Source organism: Monopterus albus, unplaced genomic scaffold (genome assembly GCF_001952655.1).
Source record: "Monopterus albus unplaced genomic scaffold, M_albus_1.0 scaffold311.1, whole genome shotgun sequence".
Classification (NCBI taxonomy): domain Eukaryota; kingdom Metazoa; phylum Chordata; class Actinopteri; order Synbranchiformes; family Synbranchidae; genus Monopterus; species Monopterus albus.
This window is the reverse complement of record NW_018128191.1, coordinates 266,276-286,101: the sequence shown is the minus strand read 5'-3', so window position 1 is coordinate 286,101 and position 19,826 is coordinate 266,276. Positions and strand designations below refer to the sequence as shown.

General features: G+C 42.5%; 1 protein-coding gene across 2 annotated transcripts in view; it reads left to right on the top strand.

Annotated features, from left to right (window-relative positions):
* Positions 1-19,826, top strand: part of LOC109973937 (SH3 domain-binding protein 4) — a 33,853-nt gene that overhangs the window by 5,359 nt on the left and 8,668 nt on the right. For both annotated transcript variants that reach the window (XM_020623840.1, XM_020623839.1), the window contains 2 exons: positions 11,265-11,475; positions 14,041-16,391. In XM_020623840.1, coding sequence (XP_020479496.1) covers positions 11,352-11,475; positions 14,041-16,391 — 2,475 coding nt within the window. In that variant the 5' untranslated portion in view covers positions 11,265-11,351. The remainder of the gene's footprint in view (positions 1-11,264; positions 11,476-14,040; positions 16,392-19,826) is intronic.

Genomic DNA, 19,826 nt, shown 5'->3' with positions numbered 1-19,826 from the left:
AGCCCTTCCACCTTGGTATGTTTATACATTTAAGGAAAGGAATGAATGATGTCTGCAGCTGCTGCAGCACCAGCAGAATCACCCAGAATACATGTGGAAAGAGGGCAACCAACAGAACTGGCGTAGAATGTTTAGCATAAGCATGTGTAAGCATACCTGCTAACTGATAAGGCCAGAGGTGTTTGCAGGAGAGAAGTTTCAACATTCAGCGTGTTTTGCTCTTAAGTCGGTGGCATAGAAGTCTAAGGAGCATTTGGAAGTCAAACACACTGTGCACGGTACACAGAGGAAAACTGACGTGACACTTCTTAGTCTGAATGTTTGTGTGTTTGTCTTCAAAGCTGTATGGACCTGAAGCCTCTGAGGAGGAGGAGAAGTGTGAAATAATGAATGTGCTTTATAAAAGAGTAGTCTCAGTGAAGCTGGCAGATAGCTGATGATTCTTTGTGTAAAAGGGGTGAAACAGTTTATTTTTTGGAATTTGCTTCACAAAAGGGAGGATTTGCTGTATTTCAGCCTTTTTATATAATGTACTCGTTTCTGACCAAATACCTCCAGGAACTGTGGATCTACAGAAACCAAATTCAGGAGCCACCACAGCGGCAGAATCTCTGGCTCGCTCCAGGACAGAGTCACCGGAGCTTTGTTTCCAAACTCTCAAGGCCTCAGCAGTGTTGTCTCAGTATGACACTGTGTATGTCTCTTGCTGCCCAAGAACATGGCACGTGGCTTCCCCCGCTTATCTGATGAGCAGATTCAAGGTCTGCGAGCTTGTTCGGCTAATGCTCGATCACTGGAAACAAAAACACGACTCTGCATGTTTGAGTCTAAAGATAAGGCAGTGCTGCGTAACTTCTCCTCCGTTCACGTGGCCAGATGACAGATAATGAAAGTGTGGTTTGTTATTATTATGGATGCAAATTTTAACCAATTCAATTGAAAGTCGCCCATGTTAATCAGTGACTTCATTGTTAAGGAATTACTAGGTGCTCTGTTTCTATAATAAAGCTGCTTTTAACCATTAACGTGGCCTGTGTTCACAGCAAAATCAGAGTAAATTGGAAATTCAAATAAAACAGATAAAGTAAACAGTAAATTTTAAAAATAAATAGCTAGAGGGCAGGTATCAGCATTCTCATGTTCACGTGAGAAGTCAACAGAGATACCAGTAGTGAGTCTGAGCATGTTTACACTGTGAGCTGCCTGAAAAGGGGGTTCTAAAGGTTGGCCAGTGATCTTCAAACAGATCCTGAGTCGATTAAACTGCTTAGTTTCAAGTTTCACTGCCAGGCTGCTAAACTATACTGCAACATGAAAAACAATCTAAACCAGTGAAGAAAGTAGATGCGCTGCTGTATCTTCCTGCAAAGAAATTCTGTAGTCCAAGAAGAGGTAGCATCAGTCATCATGCTGTCAGTATTAGTCTGGTGAATCCTAGGATCGTCACCGTCAGCAGGGACAGCATGGTGGAGTCATGTTTGAAGGAACTGGTTGGGCAGTGTACAGTATCAATAACAGAGGCGAGCTAGCACAGCCCTGAGGTGCCCCGGCACTGGTTCTACCTGGAGAGGACACTGTGTCCTGTACATATGTCAGCTGTGGTCACCTGAGCCCTGGTCTGTGAACCACAAACCTCAGGATTTACACTATATGTAGTAACAATGTTCTGCTGTAATATTCATCTGTTTGTGTTGTTGGCACAGGTTTATGTAGAGAGCTATTTAAAGGTGCAGTCTTCTTGTAAAGGGTGGATATTCTTTATTGTATTCATTCTCACCAGAATGCATTGTGTATATACCCTTGAGGACTGATATGCTCAGTGCATTTCATTCCTCATAAAATACTGGTAGTTATGAAACCAGTTTCATTGCAGGTTAACTTGGGTTTACACCTGATGAGATCCTGCTGTAGGTCCAGTGTCAAATGTCACATGACTTTTCATTGTTCAGCATGTGAGAGGATGTCCGACTGGGTAAAGATATGTTTAGAAGGAAGTTTGTATTTTATTCTGTAGGTTTCATCACTTCCTTTGTGGAGGCGATGTCCCCATGTAGTCTTAAAGTGAGGGTTTGTGGTTCTTTTCACAAGGATTTTTGTTACATATCTTGAAATTCTCTTTTCATCCCGATGCCAATGAAAACATTCAATGTCATCGGCAACATAAAGAAACAAATCCATCATCTGTGGCAGCAGCAGGGCTGAAAATCACCTGACCAATAATTTTACTCATCCCAAGCTAAACCATTGGATGACCTACCTGCCTGTCAACCTAACCTCCTACTTACTGTATGTGCTCTCTGCCCGTGCACTCAGTGCATGAGCCAAGAGTCTCCCACAAGACTTTGCAGCTGCAGGCAGACGTGTTACCGCTCTGTTTTACAGCTAAAGCTAGTGAGCTACGGCAGAGAAGGTACCACAGCAGCTTTCATTTACAAACAGACCGTTGTTACAGACCAGGCCTTCCCCTTTAAGATATATGGTCTTATAGGTTGTTGTTGTTGTTGTTGCTAGAAGTTTTGACCTGCAGTGTGAGAGCGAGAAGACGCCGCACAGAACAGACTCTTTCTGCATGGCAGCCAGACAGTAGTCAGCTCTAAGTGTACAGATAGGACTGTGATGCAGTTAACTGGGCATCAATGGCCACATGCAGTGTTTGTGTTACCAAGTGGAATAAAGCCTGTGTTATCTGGCCTCCCTCTTCACTTGTCCCACACTTCTAAGGCTGGTTACCGGCCACGAGCCAGGGCTAAAGCAGCTTAGCCATGAAGCAGAGATCCCGACTAGGGTTCGGGGCCACAGATCTGGGTTAGGGTAACACTGCATTTGAGAAAGTTACAACTAAAAAGAAGTGGGATGCTGTAAGAAGTAAAACCAGAATTACCATCGGTGTGGCTTTTGAACAACTGTGACAACAGAGAGAACAAAAGGGGCTGAACAGTGACGCCATGGTGGCCGTGTTTCTGCTCGACAGGCAACTATTGGTTTGGTTTTGTTTGGGGGGCATTTGTTATTTTCCTGAAATCTGTAAGTAGCTGTCAGGCAGTGCACGTTGCAGTGCACGTTATGTTTTGGAGGAGTGGTTTTGGAGAGAAGTCAGAATGAAAGAGTGGGATTTCTTCAGTTGCCTACTTTCAACAAAGAGCGTCCTCTTGCTGGTTTTTCCAGGATCACCAGTCCTACCTTTAAGCATGCTTCTGGACTGTGAGTGAGCAGATGAGAACAATGTGTTGGAGGTGGCGCTCTGAAGGAAATGTAGCAACAGGGAGAGTCAGCAGAGGTCTTGCTGCCTCTCATCACAAAGGCATTTCCTCCTCAGCCACTTCCTGCTCAGCAGCAGTCATCCCTAAACTCACAGCGAAGCCTTGGCCTGTGCTGACAGATAATGTGGAGCCGCTGGTCGTCAAGATGCTTTTACTGCTGCAGACTGAATGTTGTGTCTTCAGCCTTGCAGTGACAGTTTTATAGCTCAGTAATGTTCTCTGCAGTGTTTTCTCTGCACAGATACACACAGGACACATGGTTCTGCATAAGCAGCATGAGCTTAACAATCTGTGATCTGAATATAATGAAACCAGGAAGCCAGGTAAAAATCCATCTAATGTTTCTGTCTAACTAGTTAGATTTGTCTGTGATAGACTGGCGACCGGTCCAGGGTGGACCCCGAATCAACCCCCCCGCCTCCAAACTAACTGTTCTTTTCATTACTGATTAATGATCAGGTTGTTTTTGTGATTACTCGATGAATTCTTTGAAATGTAAAAATAGAGAAATATGTCCATCCCAGTTTGATGTCTTCTGATGTCTGGTTTTGTCCAACCAACAGTCCAAAGCCCAAGAATATTCTGTAAAATGGCACATTCTCTCATTTTAGAATCTGCAGCCAGAAAATGTTTGACGCTTTCAAAGATATCAAATGACAGGTTGAATTTTGGGGAATGCATCTAAAATCCAGAATGTGAATCTGCCCTCATTTCCTGTCTGGGTCGGGAGGTTGGTTGTTGTCAGCTGGCAGCATGAATGGTGGCGCATTAACCCTGCTGAGGCTCCATAAGCTGTTCATCCACACTTCACTTCACCGCAGTGGCTGTGGGAGAAGAGCCTGTCCTTAAAAGAAATATGCAATCACTCAGCCTTTCCTTCACAGCCTCCTCAGAGGAAGTGCCCTGTGAAGTTCTCATCCATGCTGCTCCTTTTATTCAGCAGCTCACTTCCTGTGGAGTGGTTTACCCCCAGGAAAAGGCTGTTGCCAAATGGGTTTTTCTGACAGGTTTACGGGCAAAACAGCATTTCTCATCAGCTGAGAGGGCACACCAGGTGCTCGCCTTCATAAGACAACTAAAGGTGTAGAAATATTGAGTTCTCACCTTGTCTTGTTCCAACGAAATGTTTTAGTCCCGACGGTCAGAAAAAAGCACATTTTGGGCCCCTGAGTAAATAGAGAGGCAGCATGCTGAGCTACAGGTGGACTGGGGCCAGAGTTATGTAGCTGAGCTGCTCCCTGGATCCTGTGAGACTGTGAACATCTTTGGTGCTAAAACAGAAATGGACATAAATCATTTCTACCGTATAAAGAACAGCAGGTCTCAACAGGCTAGTTTTACTGTTTCCACTCTGATGAAGACACAGTGAGGTTGAAACAGGTCTGTGTTTTTCAGGCACGGCCGACTAAATGAAGCCTTTAATACCGCTTTACTATTTTCTCTGCCTGATGGTTCCTGCCAGTTAACAGTTTTCCTTTCTCATTTAGAAGTCAAGGAAGCAACTTTGGATACATTTGTGTTACTATTTTGTGATGTGATAAAAATTTAAAAATGAAAATTCCCTAAACAACGTGTAGTGTGAGGATTTTATCTGAACATCAGCACCAAATGATGGCCAGATCACAGCTTCTAACATCTTGAAAACCTTAATGTGTGTCCAGAGCAAATGAAAAGGGACAGTTTGAAATGACAAGAACAAAGGTCTACAGCCATGCTAGCAGTTCTGGGAGCCTGTACTTTGAGCTAAATGCTTACAGATATAATGTTTTCCATCTTATTTAAGCATTCTAACATTTGCTAATTAGCAATAAATAAAATGTAAATAAAATACTTCAGTTCTTTTATCTGGACATGAAGATATCAAATGTTTCCTGTCATGTATAAAGCCCAAAAATTACTAATTGGTCCTTCAGCTACTCTAAACAGCACTAAATACATAGTACGGCTGAGGCTGATGGGAATGACATTAGTTTCCCTGATTCTTTGTCATAAGCCAAATTATTGGAGAAATAAGATATAATCACAGCCTGATAGTGGCACGAGAAAATTCAGAGGATCACCAGAGTCATTAGGAGACATCCTCTGGGGACCACAGACATCTGTAACAGACTTCATGGCAACAGTTGTTGAGACATCTCACTAAAAGCTAAAAATGTCAAACCAAAAATGATGCAAGACAAAACCCACAACCTCTTTGTTCAGACTTGTGAATCACAAATAAAAATGTCCTGACAAGTATGAAGGAAGATAAAGTGGCTGTCCATACAGGATCCCAGTATGGACAAAGTAATGCCTTCACATTAAAGTCACAAGAACCTCAGAGTACAGAGTGGTACTTGCACAGCATGAGTCCTCATTTGAGGTTTTTGCTCATCTGGCAGCTGGACGGTATGTAGTAAGTCACTTTAGAGAAAAAATACTTTTTACATTTTATTTATTAAATTGTTAAATTGTTATTACATTTGCGCTGGTCCTAGCAGCTATTAGATTTCTGTTGGATGCTGAACAGTGTGGAATAAGCTAAACCTCCCTCCCAGGCAGTCGTCATCTTAAATAAACACTGAATGACTGAAGTGAAACAAAGGTCAGTCTGGTTTGCATGTTAACATCTCTAGAAACTGGTAGAAAGACAAGTTTAACTCTGTGCCCTCATGATGAGCAGTGAGCTGCACTATAAAAGTTGTTCATGTGAAAATCACACACATCTTCACCAAGCCTCAACTCTCTTTATCTGTACATGCTCTGTCTGGTTTATGAAGCCAAATACCCCAGAGAGGCCGATAGAGCTGCCTTTCCTGACCACCGGCTCAGTCTGTACACAAAACCACTTAAGAACAGACTGATGGAATCTCTGTGATGATTTCTGATCACTTGTGGACTGACATTTTGAATTCAGCATCCTCATAGACTCATTTCTGAGACTCGTGTGTCAGCATTAGAAACAATGTCAGCTCTGATTCAGCAGTCAGATCTTGGTTCTGAGGAAAGTCCCTGCATCAGAGCCAAGAACTTTCCTTCTTGACATAGTCCCCTGATGAGAGGCATCCAATATTTTGCACACATTAAAAATGTGTGGTCTAACAGCTGAGCAGTTAAAGTCTGCAGAAAGGTCTAACAGCTGAGCAGTTAAAGTCTGAAGAAATGTTGTAGAGACATCCAGAGGGAGAGTTCCTGACACAGCTTTAGTAGAGAAGCTGGCTGAGCCTCATTACAGCTTCTTCTCATTACCAGGAAACGTGGTGATTTGCATGGCAGAGTTTCCTCGTCACTGTATTTTCTCAGGTTTACATACAGAGCCGTTCCCACCCACCATTGTTCTGGGGTGAGTGTTAAACAGTACAGGGTGGTCAGGCTGAGGTTTGGATAGCTGCTGCTGCTGGAGACCACTTGGGCTTTATGTCAGGCCCCACCTCACCTCCCCCTGAGAGAGGAGGTCCAGCAGCAGAGCTCACTAACATTAGGGTGGAATCACGAGTGACAGAGTTGCCTTCAGGACCTGACATGCATGGATTCGTGAATGTAGTCTAATATTCTTAGGTAAAATTTGTCTTTAGCTGAATGCACTACTAGTTGGATGCACCTTCATTGCAGCCTTACACAAGCGTGTGCAGGTGGCTGAAACGCCACTGAGAAGTAAGAATAAAACCAGTAAAACAATGGGTGAGCAGAAGCACTTCAGCACTTATGTTGGTGCAGCATTATGTAGTCCTCTGGAATCCAGTACAGTTGATTAAAAACCAACATAAATATCAATGTGAATCAATGTGAAAACTTTATAACCAGTGTAATTGGTGCAAGTGATAATCTAAGTAGTGTGGTTAGCAATCAATAACCTGGTGTCTGTGGATTAACTCCAGTTTTACATTGATTGCATCTATCAAAATGGGAGTTATGATTCACTTCCAGGCTGAAATGATAATATCAATTAATAACAAATCTAGTCCAACAATTTTGATAACCAATTCATCATTACACTGGCAGTTGATGGTCTTTTTTGGCCTCTTGACATATCATCACATTTTAAGTTAATATACTGAACAGATGTTTATTTCCACATCCAGCAGTTCCACAGCAACATGCTCCTTCCTGTGCAGTGTGCCCGTGTCCCCCTGGTGACTCTCAGCCGGGTGCTCCCTCTGTTAGCTCTGGGGTTGGTCTCCACCAACTCCTGAGGGAAACCTCTGGCTCTGGAGCTGCTAAATGCTCCACTGTGGTCACAAGCTGGTCTCTGACAGGCTCTGTCTGACTTCTATAGACCAAATTATTCAGAAAATGAATTAGTTTAATCAGTTATGAATACATTTGTTACTTGTAGCTGTAGTTATGAAGTATATGCAAATTTCAGAGTCCAAAATTGGATTTTTGATGGGGAGGAAATCTCCTAGCAGAGGTTTTAAGCCACACAGCTCCTGATGGCATCTTGTCTGGTTACTTGGCTCTGTCTTCTTTTTATCTCACACAGCGCATGTGTGACTGTAGCATGAGGCAAACCCATTCTCCTCCTATTGTGACTGCAACATTGTGTTGTTCTTCTTTAGATGCTGGAACAAACTAGTTTGCTGCATGTAATAAAAAGCGAGAAATGAACTTTAACACACAGGATAAGAGCGTGGACATGTGTCACAATCCCCAGACTTACTGATGTGAATACACAAGGGGTGGATATTCGGCCTAAACTGGAGACTGAGTCACAGCAGAACTGTGTTCCCTTCAATCAGCAAGTCTCCAGCCGTGATAACGACTCTGAGGCTGCACTTAGACACAGCAGTGCTGTAACGTCATAGTGCTAATGCGCTGGTGTTTGGCAGGTACAGTTTTTACCATATTAGAGTTTAAAACATTTGGTAATTAGTACTCAAAAGTACAGTTGAAGCTGATAGGAGTGTCATTAGTTTAGCAGGTTTTTATAACGGTGCTGGGTGGAAGAGTAGAGAGGGGATTGTTTAAGTTACGCTAGGATCCACCTAAACATATATTTGGTATCACGCTGTGCATGCCACCTCACTGTCACACTGTCATGGCTTGATTTCAGTGAAGCTGCTGTTCAAGTGATCAATGACACCTGTGATTTTCCTACTATGACAAGTCAGATTGTCTGCTGTGAAAAGGGCCTCACACCAAGGACATGCGAAGGAGCCAGTGAGTAAAATCGACAAAATAAATCACATTAAACTGGCGAAACAGATCCAGGCGACTTGGTCCAGGATAATGAAATTCTCATGTTAACTGAAGCTTGTTGACACAGGTTGCACTGCAGAACAAAACTTTTAAATATTATATAATATAAACAAGCAAAATCGGCCTGGTGTGGTTGTGGCCTTGCTTGGCAGAGTCTCATATATGTGTGTCGTCATTATCAGCCTGTTCCTCTGACAATCATCAATTATAGATTGAAGTCAAAAGCCTAGTGTCTCTCAAACCACTGCCCCACACCTGCTGTGTGCACTTTGTCACCCCTTTGTTTGCTTTATAGTCATATTTACATTTACAACCTAGATGGAAGAGCAGATAACTGGGTTATTCCAAAACTGGTTAGTAATGACCCAGGTCGTCTGACTGAGGAGTGATACATGAATTTAAACCCTCAGTGTTGAACTTCTCAGCTTACAATCGAGCTGTACCAGCCCTGTGGTGATCCAGTGAAGGATGACTGGGACACCACAGAGCTGGCTGACCCTAGGACACTACACATTTTATCACAATTATATGTTAACCAAATAAACATTTATAAGATAAAAGGACCAGTCACAGTTTCACCATCCGGCCACAGCTAAATCTGGTACAGTACAGATTGTAGATAAGGTATGATATACTTTATTTGTCTCCATAGGTAAGCTTGTTTTGACTTCTATAGGGCTGTGTATTGGCAAGAATCTGGCGTATCGATACGTATCACAATACAGGGGTTACAAGTCATGTCGACTTGTAACCCCTGTATTGTGAGATACATTGTGATACTGTGAACAAGGCACCATATTTAGAGTTTTAAATCAAATTTTAGAAAAACTGTCATAAAATAAGCGACACACCACCATATGCATAAAATCTGCTGTAACAAAGATGACTTTTTATGCAAACACAACAGGGACACAAAGTCCCTGTAACATTCGACAAAGTAGCACTAGTTGACATGTAAACAATTTGTTAAAAATAAATACTGTGTTCATTTGTTTCAGTTTTTAAACATAAGATTTGTAAATATGGATTTTAATTAAATTAATTATTTTAACAGGGTCTTAATGATCCCATGTCAGCTGAGCTGGCATGAATAAATAAACTGGCTTCTATGGACATCAATCAAGCATATGCTTATGTGAGTCAGACAGCGTGAAATAATTTATTCTCTTTGTACTGGTTTAGTAATTCTCCTGTCGGCACATAAAGATCCAGGCAGCCAAGAGGAGGCGGTAGGATCTTGAGAAGAACTTCAGTCACTCAGAGATTTATGCACATCCACTTTACACTGGTATTTACTGCTTAGGCTTGTGTTGATGCGTAGCATGTTAAACGCTTCTGAGCAACAGACTGAAAAACATTACAAATTAAAAGTGGGCTGAAAACCACAGTTACAGCACAATGAGCATGATTGACATCAGGATGCATTTGAAAGGGTGAGACGGTCAGGAGTCACCCTTTCACAGTGGGCACTCCAGTGGATGACGTATGCCTCCACCGGAGTGGACATCATGCATTTGTGGTTATAATTCAGCTACAAATTTGTTGGACTGAAACTTTATTGATGTGGAAATTCTTTGTCAATAGTGATGTTTTCTTAGTCAGCCAGGTGATATCTGATTTGAATGTTTAATTAGTAAAAGCAGTATTTGGTGCCAGTGTCTGTTGTGCTACTCTTTCTGTACACTGTGTTGTCAGGTTTGGCCTGAGGTTGAGAGGCGAAGCCAAAACAGAAGTGTTAAAACCTGCAGTACCTCAAATGGGAGTCAGTCCCCGTAGACTCCCATGTTAAAACTTTACAGCAGAAATCATCGTTTCCAACCTAGTATAAAAATCAGTTTTGCTCTCTATAGTTAATTTCCCTTCCATGGCAACTGTAGGGGGGGGGGGATTTTTATAGAACTCGCCAGTTAAAATTTTATTGAGGCTTAAATTAATGCATAATTAAGAAGCAAAGCACTGCTGGTGTAGTGCTGGCCAGACTTGAGCCTCGAATCCACTCTTCAGAAAACCAGCGGGTGATGTCACAGAGAGTTTGTCCATCTTTTATATACAGTCAGTGGTTTGGCCTTAGCTCACTGGAAACAGACCGCAAACAAAAGATGTTGTACTCAGTGCTTCTGCCTGCAGTGTCTCGTGGATGTGGACAGAACTCAGGAACTGTTGTACATTTCAGAGATCATAAAGAAGAAAGTGGATTGCTGATTTTTATTAAAGTAGAGTGGTTATTAGGGCTGCAGCTAACAATTATTCTCATTTATTAGTTAATCTGCTGCTCATTTTGACAAATGACAATGACCTATCAATTATCAAAGAGTTGCTGATTACATTGCTTTGGACCAATCAATAACTGACTCTGTGCTGAAGATCAAGTTAATATTTTTATTCCTTTCTTTTAGGAAAATTAATTTATATAATGTTTACTCAACAAAGGTCAGAGCTAAACACTACAGCATAGAGAGCATCGACACAATTGCACGGGTTGTTTTTCTGTAGCCAACAGCGGTACATGTAAAAGTATTTGTTTTACAGTAATAGAATGATGCTGTTATTTATTACACTGTTATTAGGTACTGCTTTACATTGATCAGTTAAACACAGCAGATTGGATGTGAAAAACCTGGAAAATACATGTAAAGTTAAAATAAGTTCAAACTTTTTTCATGCCTAATGAAAAATAAAAACAACAAGACCTGCCCAAGGCTTTCATCCATGAAAAGGTCTAGTAATAAATAACATGCAAAGAAACACACAGGTCTGTTTTAACAAGCAACACTGCTCCTACTTGATTTTTACTAAATGTGTAACTATATACTTTATGTTTTCCAGAGATGACACGAGGCTGTTGACACCTGACGGGGCCAGTAGTTAAGGGAAACCCATTTGAGTAGCCGGAACACAGTGACGGGTCCAAACATGGCTGCCCATCGAATCAGAACCACCACCAACAACAACACTTCTCTCCCACGCTGCAAGTCTGAGGGGACGCTCATCGACCTCAGCGAAGGAGTGTCAGAAGCCAGTCTCACTGATGTCAAAGGTCAGCTGCTCAAAGCCAAACAAGCATTCAGCAGGGGTCAGGAAGGCCCTAAAACTCATTTTATAAATCAGCTTCTTACAGTGAAATTACAAACCTTGTGGTTTTTCACAGGAGATTCCTGTAGTTCTTCGTTTTCCTTGTGGGTGATGTCATGGATCAGTTTAACATTTAAATGGGAATTTGATGGTAGTCAGGAGCTGAATTTTGAGTGATAAACTGTTAATAAATATTACTGTGGTAATACTATAAGTATCTTTGTTTTTTTACTTTAACTTTGGTCATGTTGAGGAGAAATAGTAAAGACTGAAGCATAGTTCTCAGGGGCTTTAAAGACATGAAGTGGGGGACAAATCATATAAATTTGATTGATTTTGCATGATGGGGTAAAATATGAAGAGCATGGACATCAAATTACTACAGTGCACACAGAGATGTCAAACTATCGCATAGAGTGGGTACGGAAAGTATTCAGACCCCCTTAAATTTTTCACTCATTGTTATATTGCAGCCCTATGCTAAAATCATTTAAGTTCATTTTTTTCCTCATTAATGTACACACAGCACCCCATATTGACAGAAAAACACAGAATGTTTGACATTTTTGCAGATTTATTAAAAAAGAAAAACTGAAATATCACATGGTCATAAGTATTCAGACCCTTTGCTGTGACACTCATATATTTAACTTAGGTGCTGTCCATTTCTTCTGATCATCCCAGAGATGGTTCTACACCTTCATTTGAGTCCAGCTGTGTTTGATTATACTGATTGGACGTGATTAGGAAAAGCCACACACCTGTCTATATAAGACCCTACAGCTCACAGTGCATGTCAGAGCAAATGAGAATCATGAAGTCAAAGGAACTGCCTGAAGAGCTCAGAGACAGAATTGTGGCAAGGCACAGATCTGGCCAAGGTTACAAAAAACTAGAGCTGGCTGTCCGGCCAAACTGAGCTATTGGGGGAGAAGAGCCTTGGTGAGAGAGGTACAGAAGAACCCAAAGATGACTGTGGCTGAGCTCCAGAGATGCATTCGGGAGATGGGAGAAAGTTGTAGAAAGTCAACCATCACTGCAGCCCTCCACCAGTCGGGGCTTTATGGCAGAGTGGCCCGACGGAAGCCTCTCCTCAGTGCAAGACACATGAAAGCCTGCATGGAGTTTGCTAAAAAACACCTGAAGGACTCCAAGATGGTGAGAAACAAGATTCTCTGGTCTGATGAGACCAAGATAGAACTTTTTGGCCTTAATTCAATCAATTCATTAATGCAATCGAGGGAAGGATGAATGCGGCCAAGTACAGGGATATCCTGGACGAAAACCTTCTCCAGAGTGCTCAGGACCTCAGACTGGGCCGAAGGTTCACCTTCCAACAAGACAATGACCCTAAGCACACAGCTAAAATAACGAAGGAGTGGCTTCACAACAACTCCGTGACTGTTCTTGAATGGCCCAGCCAGAGCCCTGACTTAAACCCAATTGAGCATCTCTGGAGAGACCTGAAAATGGCTGTCCACCAACGTTGACCATCCAACCTGACAGAACTGGAGGGGATCTGCAAGGAGGAATGGCAGAGGATCCCCAAATGCAGGTGTGAAAACTTGTTGCATCATTCCCAAAAAGACTCATGGCTGTATTAGCTCAACAGGGTGCTTCTACTAAATACTGAGCAAAGGGTCTGAATACTTATGACCATGTGATATTTCAGTTTTTCTTTTTTAATAAATCTGCAAAAATGTCAAAAATTCTGTGTTTTTCTGTCAATATGGGGTGCTGTGTGTACATTAATGAGGAAAAAAATGAACTTAAATGATTTTAGCATATGGCTGCAATATAACAAAGAGTGAAAAATTTAAGGGGGTCTGAATACTTTCCGTACCCACTGTAGATGATAGATGAGTTGTCTGTGTGTACCTGCAGCAGTTCATTGGACTGTTGTGACTGTGGATCTCCAGCGGGCTTTGGTTGTTTTGTTGCAGATTTTACAATCACATCTATGAGAAGGTTAGGCTGAAAAAAGTCACCACCCTCAGGTTAGAGACATTGCACAAGTATAATAATTCAACCCCAGGATACCTGCAGGTCTTGAAAAGCACTGAATTCAGTTTTCTTGAGAAAAAAAAGCCTTAGAAGGTATTAAAAAGTGTCAAACATGCTGCTCATCTCATTTCAGATTTTATTATATATTGCTTTTACTTTTCCTCCTGTCTGTGCTGAAGCATCTGCCCGTGACAGTTCATAGCGATAGCCTACAAATGCACAATAATACCATCCCTGAAAGCAGCGCAGTTCTTTCCTTAATCTTAACTATTTTGTCTTGGAAATATGTTTCAATCATGTTTTCTGTTTTTCAATATTTGCGCAGGCTTTAAATATCTATTAAAGCGCTGCGTCTAAGTTCTGGCAGCCGATTCTCCCCCTCACTCCATAGATCCGAACACACTGAAGTGAAATGACAAGGAGCAACATATACAATTTGAAAGATGCTATAACCACATACATTGCATAGAAATGCTAGTTGTGGTGAAATCATCCACCCCTGTTTGACTGTTTCTTTTTATTCCAGTGCCTTCTCCCAGTGCCTTACGGCTGGACGCGACCGCCTCCTTTGGCGCTGCCAGGGAAGTCGTGGCTATTAAGGACTACTGCCCATCCAGCTTCACCACCCTAAAATTCTCTAAAGGGGATCGCCTGTATGTTCTGGACTCGTCAGGAGCAGAGTGGTGGTACGCCCACAACAACACAGAGATGGGTTACATCCCTGCAGCTTATGTGCAGCCGATCAACTACAGAGACTCATCCTTCAGTGACAGTGGGATGATTGACACTGTGGGAGACTGTAATGAGGAGGCAGCTACAGAAATGGAACTTTTAGGAGAGTGGGCAGGGGTGATACTGAAACCAACCACCTTCCAAAATGGAAATCCTTTTGTAACAACCCATACCTCTACGAACCCTTTCCTACATGGGGGTCCTCAGAGCCCACTTGATCAAAACAGTAATGAGAAATCAGTTGACCTTCTTCTGTTTGATACGGTCACTCCATCAGTGCCCACCTCCACCAGAAGCACTTCTGACATCAGTGGTGTTTTTAACTTGAACTCTCTTAGTCCCACGGTAGGGGTGGGGCAAACACTGCGCAGGGACAACCCGTTTTTCAGAAGCAAACGGTCTTACAGTCTGTCTGAGCTGTCCATCCTTCAGGCTCAGTCTGACACTCCCCAAGCCTCCACCGGTTTCTTTAGAGGCCTTAAAGCACCGGTGCCTGAGCAGTTCCAGAGCAGGGAGGATTTCCGGACAGCGTGGCTCACCCACCGCAAGCTTGCCAGGTCCTGCCATGACTTGGACACACTGGGTCAAAACCCAGGCTGGGGCCAAACACAGCCAGTGGAAACCAACATTGTCTGTCGACTGGACAGCTCTGGAGGGGCCGTCCAGCTTCCAGACACTAACATCAGCATCCATATACCTGAGGGCCACGTGGCCCCAGGGGACACCCAGCAGATTTCACTCAAAGCTCTGCTCGACCCACCACTTGAGCTAAACAACGACCGCTGCACCACCGTCAGCCCTGTGGTGGAGATTAAACTCAGCAACATGGAGACCAAGACCACTGTTACCCTGGAGATGAAAGTGTCTGTGGTGGTAAAAATGGAGAGCAGGCAGACAACTGAAGTCTTATGTGTCAGGAGTGATTGTAAGGAGGGACCTTACACTCCCATTCCTCAGGCGTACATGTACGGAGACATGGTCCAGGTGTGCCTGGATAACCTAGAACCCTGCATGTATGTGTGTGTCGTGGCTCAGTCCCAGTCCATATCTCCAGACTCCACAGTTTGGGAGCACGTTGTTAAAAAAATTACCTTAGGTGTATATGGCCCCAAACATATTCACCCGTCCTTCAAGGCAGTCGTGGCTATGTTTGGCCACAATTGTGCCCCAAAGACACTATTGGTGAGTGAGTTTGGCAAGCAGACGCAGTCTGCACCACCAGTAGCACTGCAGCTCTGGGGTAAACACCAGTTTGTCCTGACCAGACCCCAGGACCTCTGTGTTGGAGTTTACTCCAACATGGCCAACTACGAGGTAAAGGCTAGTGAACAGGCCAAAGTGGTCCGGGGCTTCCAGGTTAAACTAGGCAAAGTTAGCAGGCTCATTTACATTATTACCTCACGCACCACTGATGATGTTTCTGATTTTACCTTAAGAGTCCAAGTCAAAGATGACCAAGATTGTATACTTGCTCAGTTTTGTGTCCAGACACCAACACCTCCTCCCAAAGCAGGCCCAAAGACATTAGTGCAGCGACGCTTCCTGAAGAAGAAGGAAGTTGGAAAGATAGTCCTGTCTCCTCTCGCCATTGCCACCAAATACCCTGTTTTTCAGGACAGGAAGATAAACAACCTGAAGTTTGGAAAATTAATCAAAACTGTCATCCGACAAACAAAAAATCAGTACTTGCTTGAGTACAAAAAAGGAGACTTTGTATCTCTAATGAGTGAGGATAAGATCAAGCTGAAGGGACAGCTATGGACAAAAGAATGGTACATTGGATATTATCAGGGCAAATTGGGACTTGTCCATGCAAAGAATGTGCTGGTGGTTGGCAAAGTTAAGCCCATTTATTTCAGTGGGCCTGACCTTATGACTTCACTGTTACTGGAGCAGATCCTGAGGCCCTGCAAGTTCCTCACTTACATCTATGCCTCTGTAAGAACTATACTGATGGAGAACATCGGCAGCTGGCGGGCGTTTGCGGACGCCCTCGGATACATCAACCTGCCCTTGACGCATTTCTGCCGCACAGAGCTGGACAGTGAGCCCGAGAAGGTTGCGTCAGTGCTGGAGAAGCTGAAGGAGGACTGCAACAATACAGAGAGCAAAGAGAGGAAGTCCTTCCAGAAAGAACTCCTGACGGTAGGTTACAGCCTTGGCACCCTCCTTTGTTGCAGTGACTTAGCATTTTCTCCAAGCCACTGATTTGAGAAAATGCAGATTGTCCTCCTCTGTTGGAAATGTCTCGGGTGCATGCCTTTGTCCTCCATATGTCCATTTAGATGGCTATGTGTTTCTGTCTGTATCACCCTGGTTGAAGATTTCTCTCTCTAAGCACAGATCTTCCTTCTTCTTGTTATTTGCCCACAACTGCTTTGGACTGCATGTTGTGATCCAGTCTGCTAATTCTGCTGGGAGTGCAGTCGATAACTGCAGTGTAGGCATCAAGGTCCAGTCGAGACCTAAGGAGCTGTGAAAAGCAGCAAGATGCTTTGTTCTCATACTGAGTTAGGGTGTGTCCGGAATTCTGATCTTATAAATCCAAATGATGACTCAGGCTGCTCTGATCAGTTTTATCTTAATGTACATATGAATCATAGCACTTAGAGCTTAATGAAACAGAGCTTTACATTAAAGAATAAAGTCATTCAAGAAATGGATCCACAGGTACATTTAGTTTACATGTATCATGTGCTGTCAGTGAATACCTTCAAAACAGGGCCACGGGTGCTTATCAGGTATAGACATGATCGTTCTCTCCTTTTCCAGAAAGCTACAGTATAATTGGAGTAAAGGATGGGTATTCTTTACATACAGTAGTTGGTATTATACTTGTGCCTTTCTGCTGAAGTCAACAGATGTGTCCTCAGCTTTTCTCTTTTTACTGTATTGAGCTTTTCTACAAAGTAGGCAAAATACCGGGCTGCGTTATGTGCAAGCCAGCTCTCTCTGGCACTCGTCTGTGCATCTTCTGTTATGGAAATGTGGACCTTTGTTGCCTCGGGAAGTCAGGCTAGCAGTTCTCATCCAGAGATGCTCTTAAAACACCATTATGTCCATACTTTTGCTTATGGTCTAATGCTCCATAAAAGATTGTGTTTAAATCTTTGCTTTCTGTATCTGTGCCTGTTTGAAATATTACAGCATTAGCAGACTGGAAGCTTTCCCCCAGCGCCTTTATACCATTGTTCCTACACTCTGTTTCTCTGTCAGTTTCATATTCTCCTGAGAGTCTCTGTCAGAGGTCATGGGCATATTACAGCTGCAGTAACAGAGCAGAAACACTGTAATTTAAGTGAGGTTGTAAACACTAGTTAGAACCATTTATAGTCAGGGAAACTGCAGTATGGAAAAAAACATAATAGAAGGTGGTGAGTGAAAATATGGGCTTTCTGGGAGTCTGTACCATACAATTCATAGCTGAATATAGGTCTGGTTTTCTCTGATTTCTGTCAGGATTACACCTAAACTGCTGGTTACTGCAGGGACAATCAAAGCATCCAGCTAATTTGAAATCACAAAGGCTTTTTGTTTAACAGACACAAATACGCTGTTTGTGCCCTGTGCAAACATTTGATGTGTTTTTCTACTAATACTTTATTTTGTAGGCAAAGTGATTCCTGCAAAGAACCAAGTAGTTGTTTGGTATCAATTACAGAAAAACAGAGACATAGTTCTAAGACTGATTTTGTTCTTGGTTAGTCCACTGAGTTGTGTTGAGTTTTTGAAATTGGCTTCCAGGTGAATTTCCATGAAAGAAATTGCTCGATGTAAACCAAAGTTAATATTCACTGTTTAGATATTAATTATGTGAAATGGGATCCTTCATTCTGCTGTATTGGATGGTTGTTTGTGGACAAATTTAACCTTCTGTCCTCTGAATAAAAGCCTCAAGTGTGTGCTAGCTTAGCATTTATTAACAACTACCAACTGATCACTCTCTAATTGTATCTGTAATTAGTACAGGAAATTATTTAATGAACTGGAATTTACAGACCTGTTTTTCTGTTCTTTGAAAGTGGATTTAGTTGCATGTGGGTGTCAGAGTGAGGGTGAGTAAGTCTAACTGTCAGATGAATCCTCATCTTCTGCTCCTCTTGCATGTGAACTGTTTTCTCTGTCAGAGAGGACGATCTCTTAGAATTTGTCATGGACGGAAGTCTGTTTTTAGAAGAAAGAGAACCAAATCAAAAGCGCTGTGGCTGCAATAAAGAGTTGCCTTTGTGTTCAGATGTCTGGATCCGTTCTACTCGGCTTTGATCGTTGGTGGAGAAGAGGTCTGTCGGCAGTATATGTGCACACATATGGTATGGTTTCAACAATAGATTTCCCCCCTTCCCTGTTTTCTCTGTTTACCTGCTTCTCAGGCTCAGTTCTGTGATGTAAGTGAGAGTAAGCGTGCTGACTATGTTCATAGTGGATCCTTGAAGCCAGATGGACAAAATGTGAAGTGAGCTGTGAGTTTATGAACTTAACTTTTAATGGTCTCATAACAGAGTTGGTGGAATTCATTTTCAGCATAGCACTGAACAAAACGCTCAATAAACAGTGTCAGCAGCATTACATATAGGCCCCAATAACATACAGCATTAGCCAATAAATACAGTATTACAGTATTCCTGTGTGGCCAGAAATAGAAAAGTCTAGGCAGAATTCAGTGCCTGTATTGTGGCAGGAAACATCTGTCTGTTCACTTGCAAACAAAATTTACAGAATAGACACTGTGTGGATTGATGCTGTTCAATAGAACATTGTAAAAGAGGCGGACGGCCTAAGACTGTCCCTGTGTCACACTGCTGCTCCATCTGTCTGTCTTTGGTTGGGAGCTCAACATCTGCAAAACAGCTGTGACACTTCCTGAGCATGTTCCTACTCCTCAGAGGATAAATATGTCTTTTTATTTAATGCCACTATCAAGGTAAAATTCCCTTTCAGCAGTACTTTGGTTTATGTTGAAAGTTAATCGGAAAATAATGGCCACTCTGGTACTCAGAGACAGACTTCGATCATTGTTTTGACCTCTATCACCAGAACCAGGCCAAAATCCCCACTTCTGGCTAAAAAGGTTTTTGTTTGAATTTTCAAGAGAAGCAGCAACAAAAATCCTTGTTAAATAAAGGTTTTAGGCTTAAATGTTGCAATAATTAAAAAGGTTTGTAGTTTCATGTGCCTTGATGCATGAATGTGTTATCGTCACGTGAGTTTGCAGATCAGGCTAATTCATGGGTTCATAGGCTGATTATGAGAGAGTGGACCTAGGGGTACACACACTGAATAGGCCCTGCCCTCCTACATAACGAGTCAAAGAGACGTGTTTTGGTGTTTTTTGTCTCTTTGCAGTCGTTGGATTGACTTCCCATAAAGGCAGGTTAACTATCAGGTGCTGGCCCAAAGGACGCCTGCTCTTATTTAAGTTTGTACTTATTTATAATCTACCACTGGTTTTATTAAAACACATATCTGTAAATCATTCCTTTTTTTGTAGAGAAGCAGCAGAGGCAGCTCTGCGAAGACATGAGAAAGTATCTCATCCAGTATTTTGGGACTGAGTTGACCTTTGTGTTCACCACAGAAGTT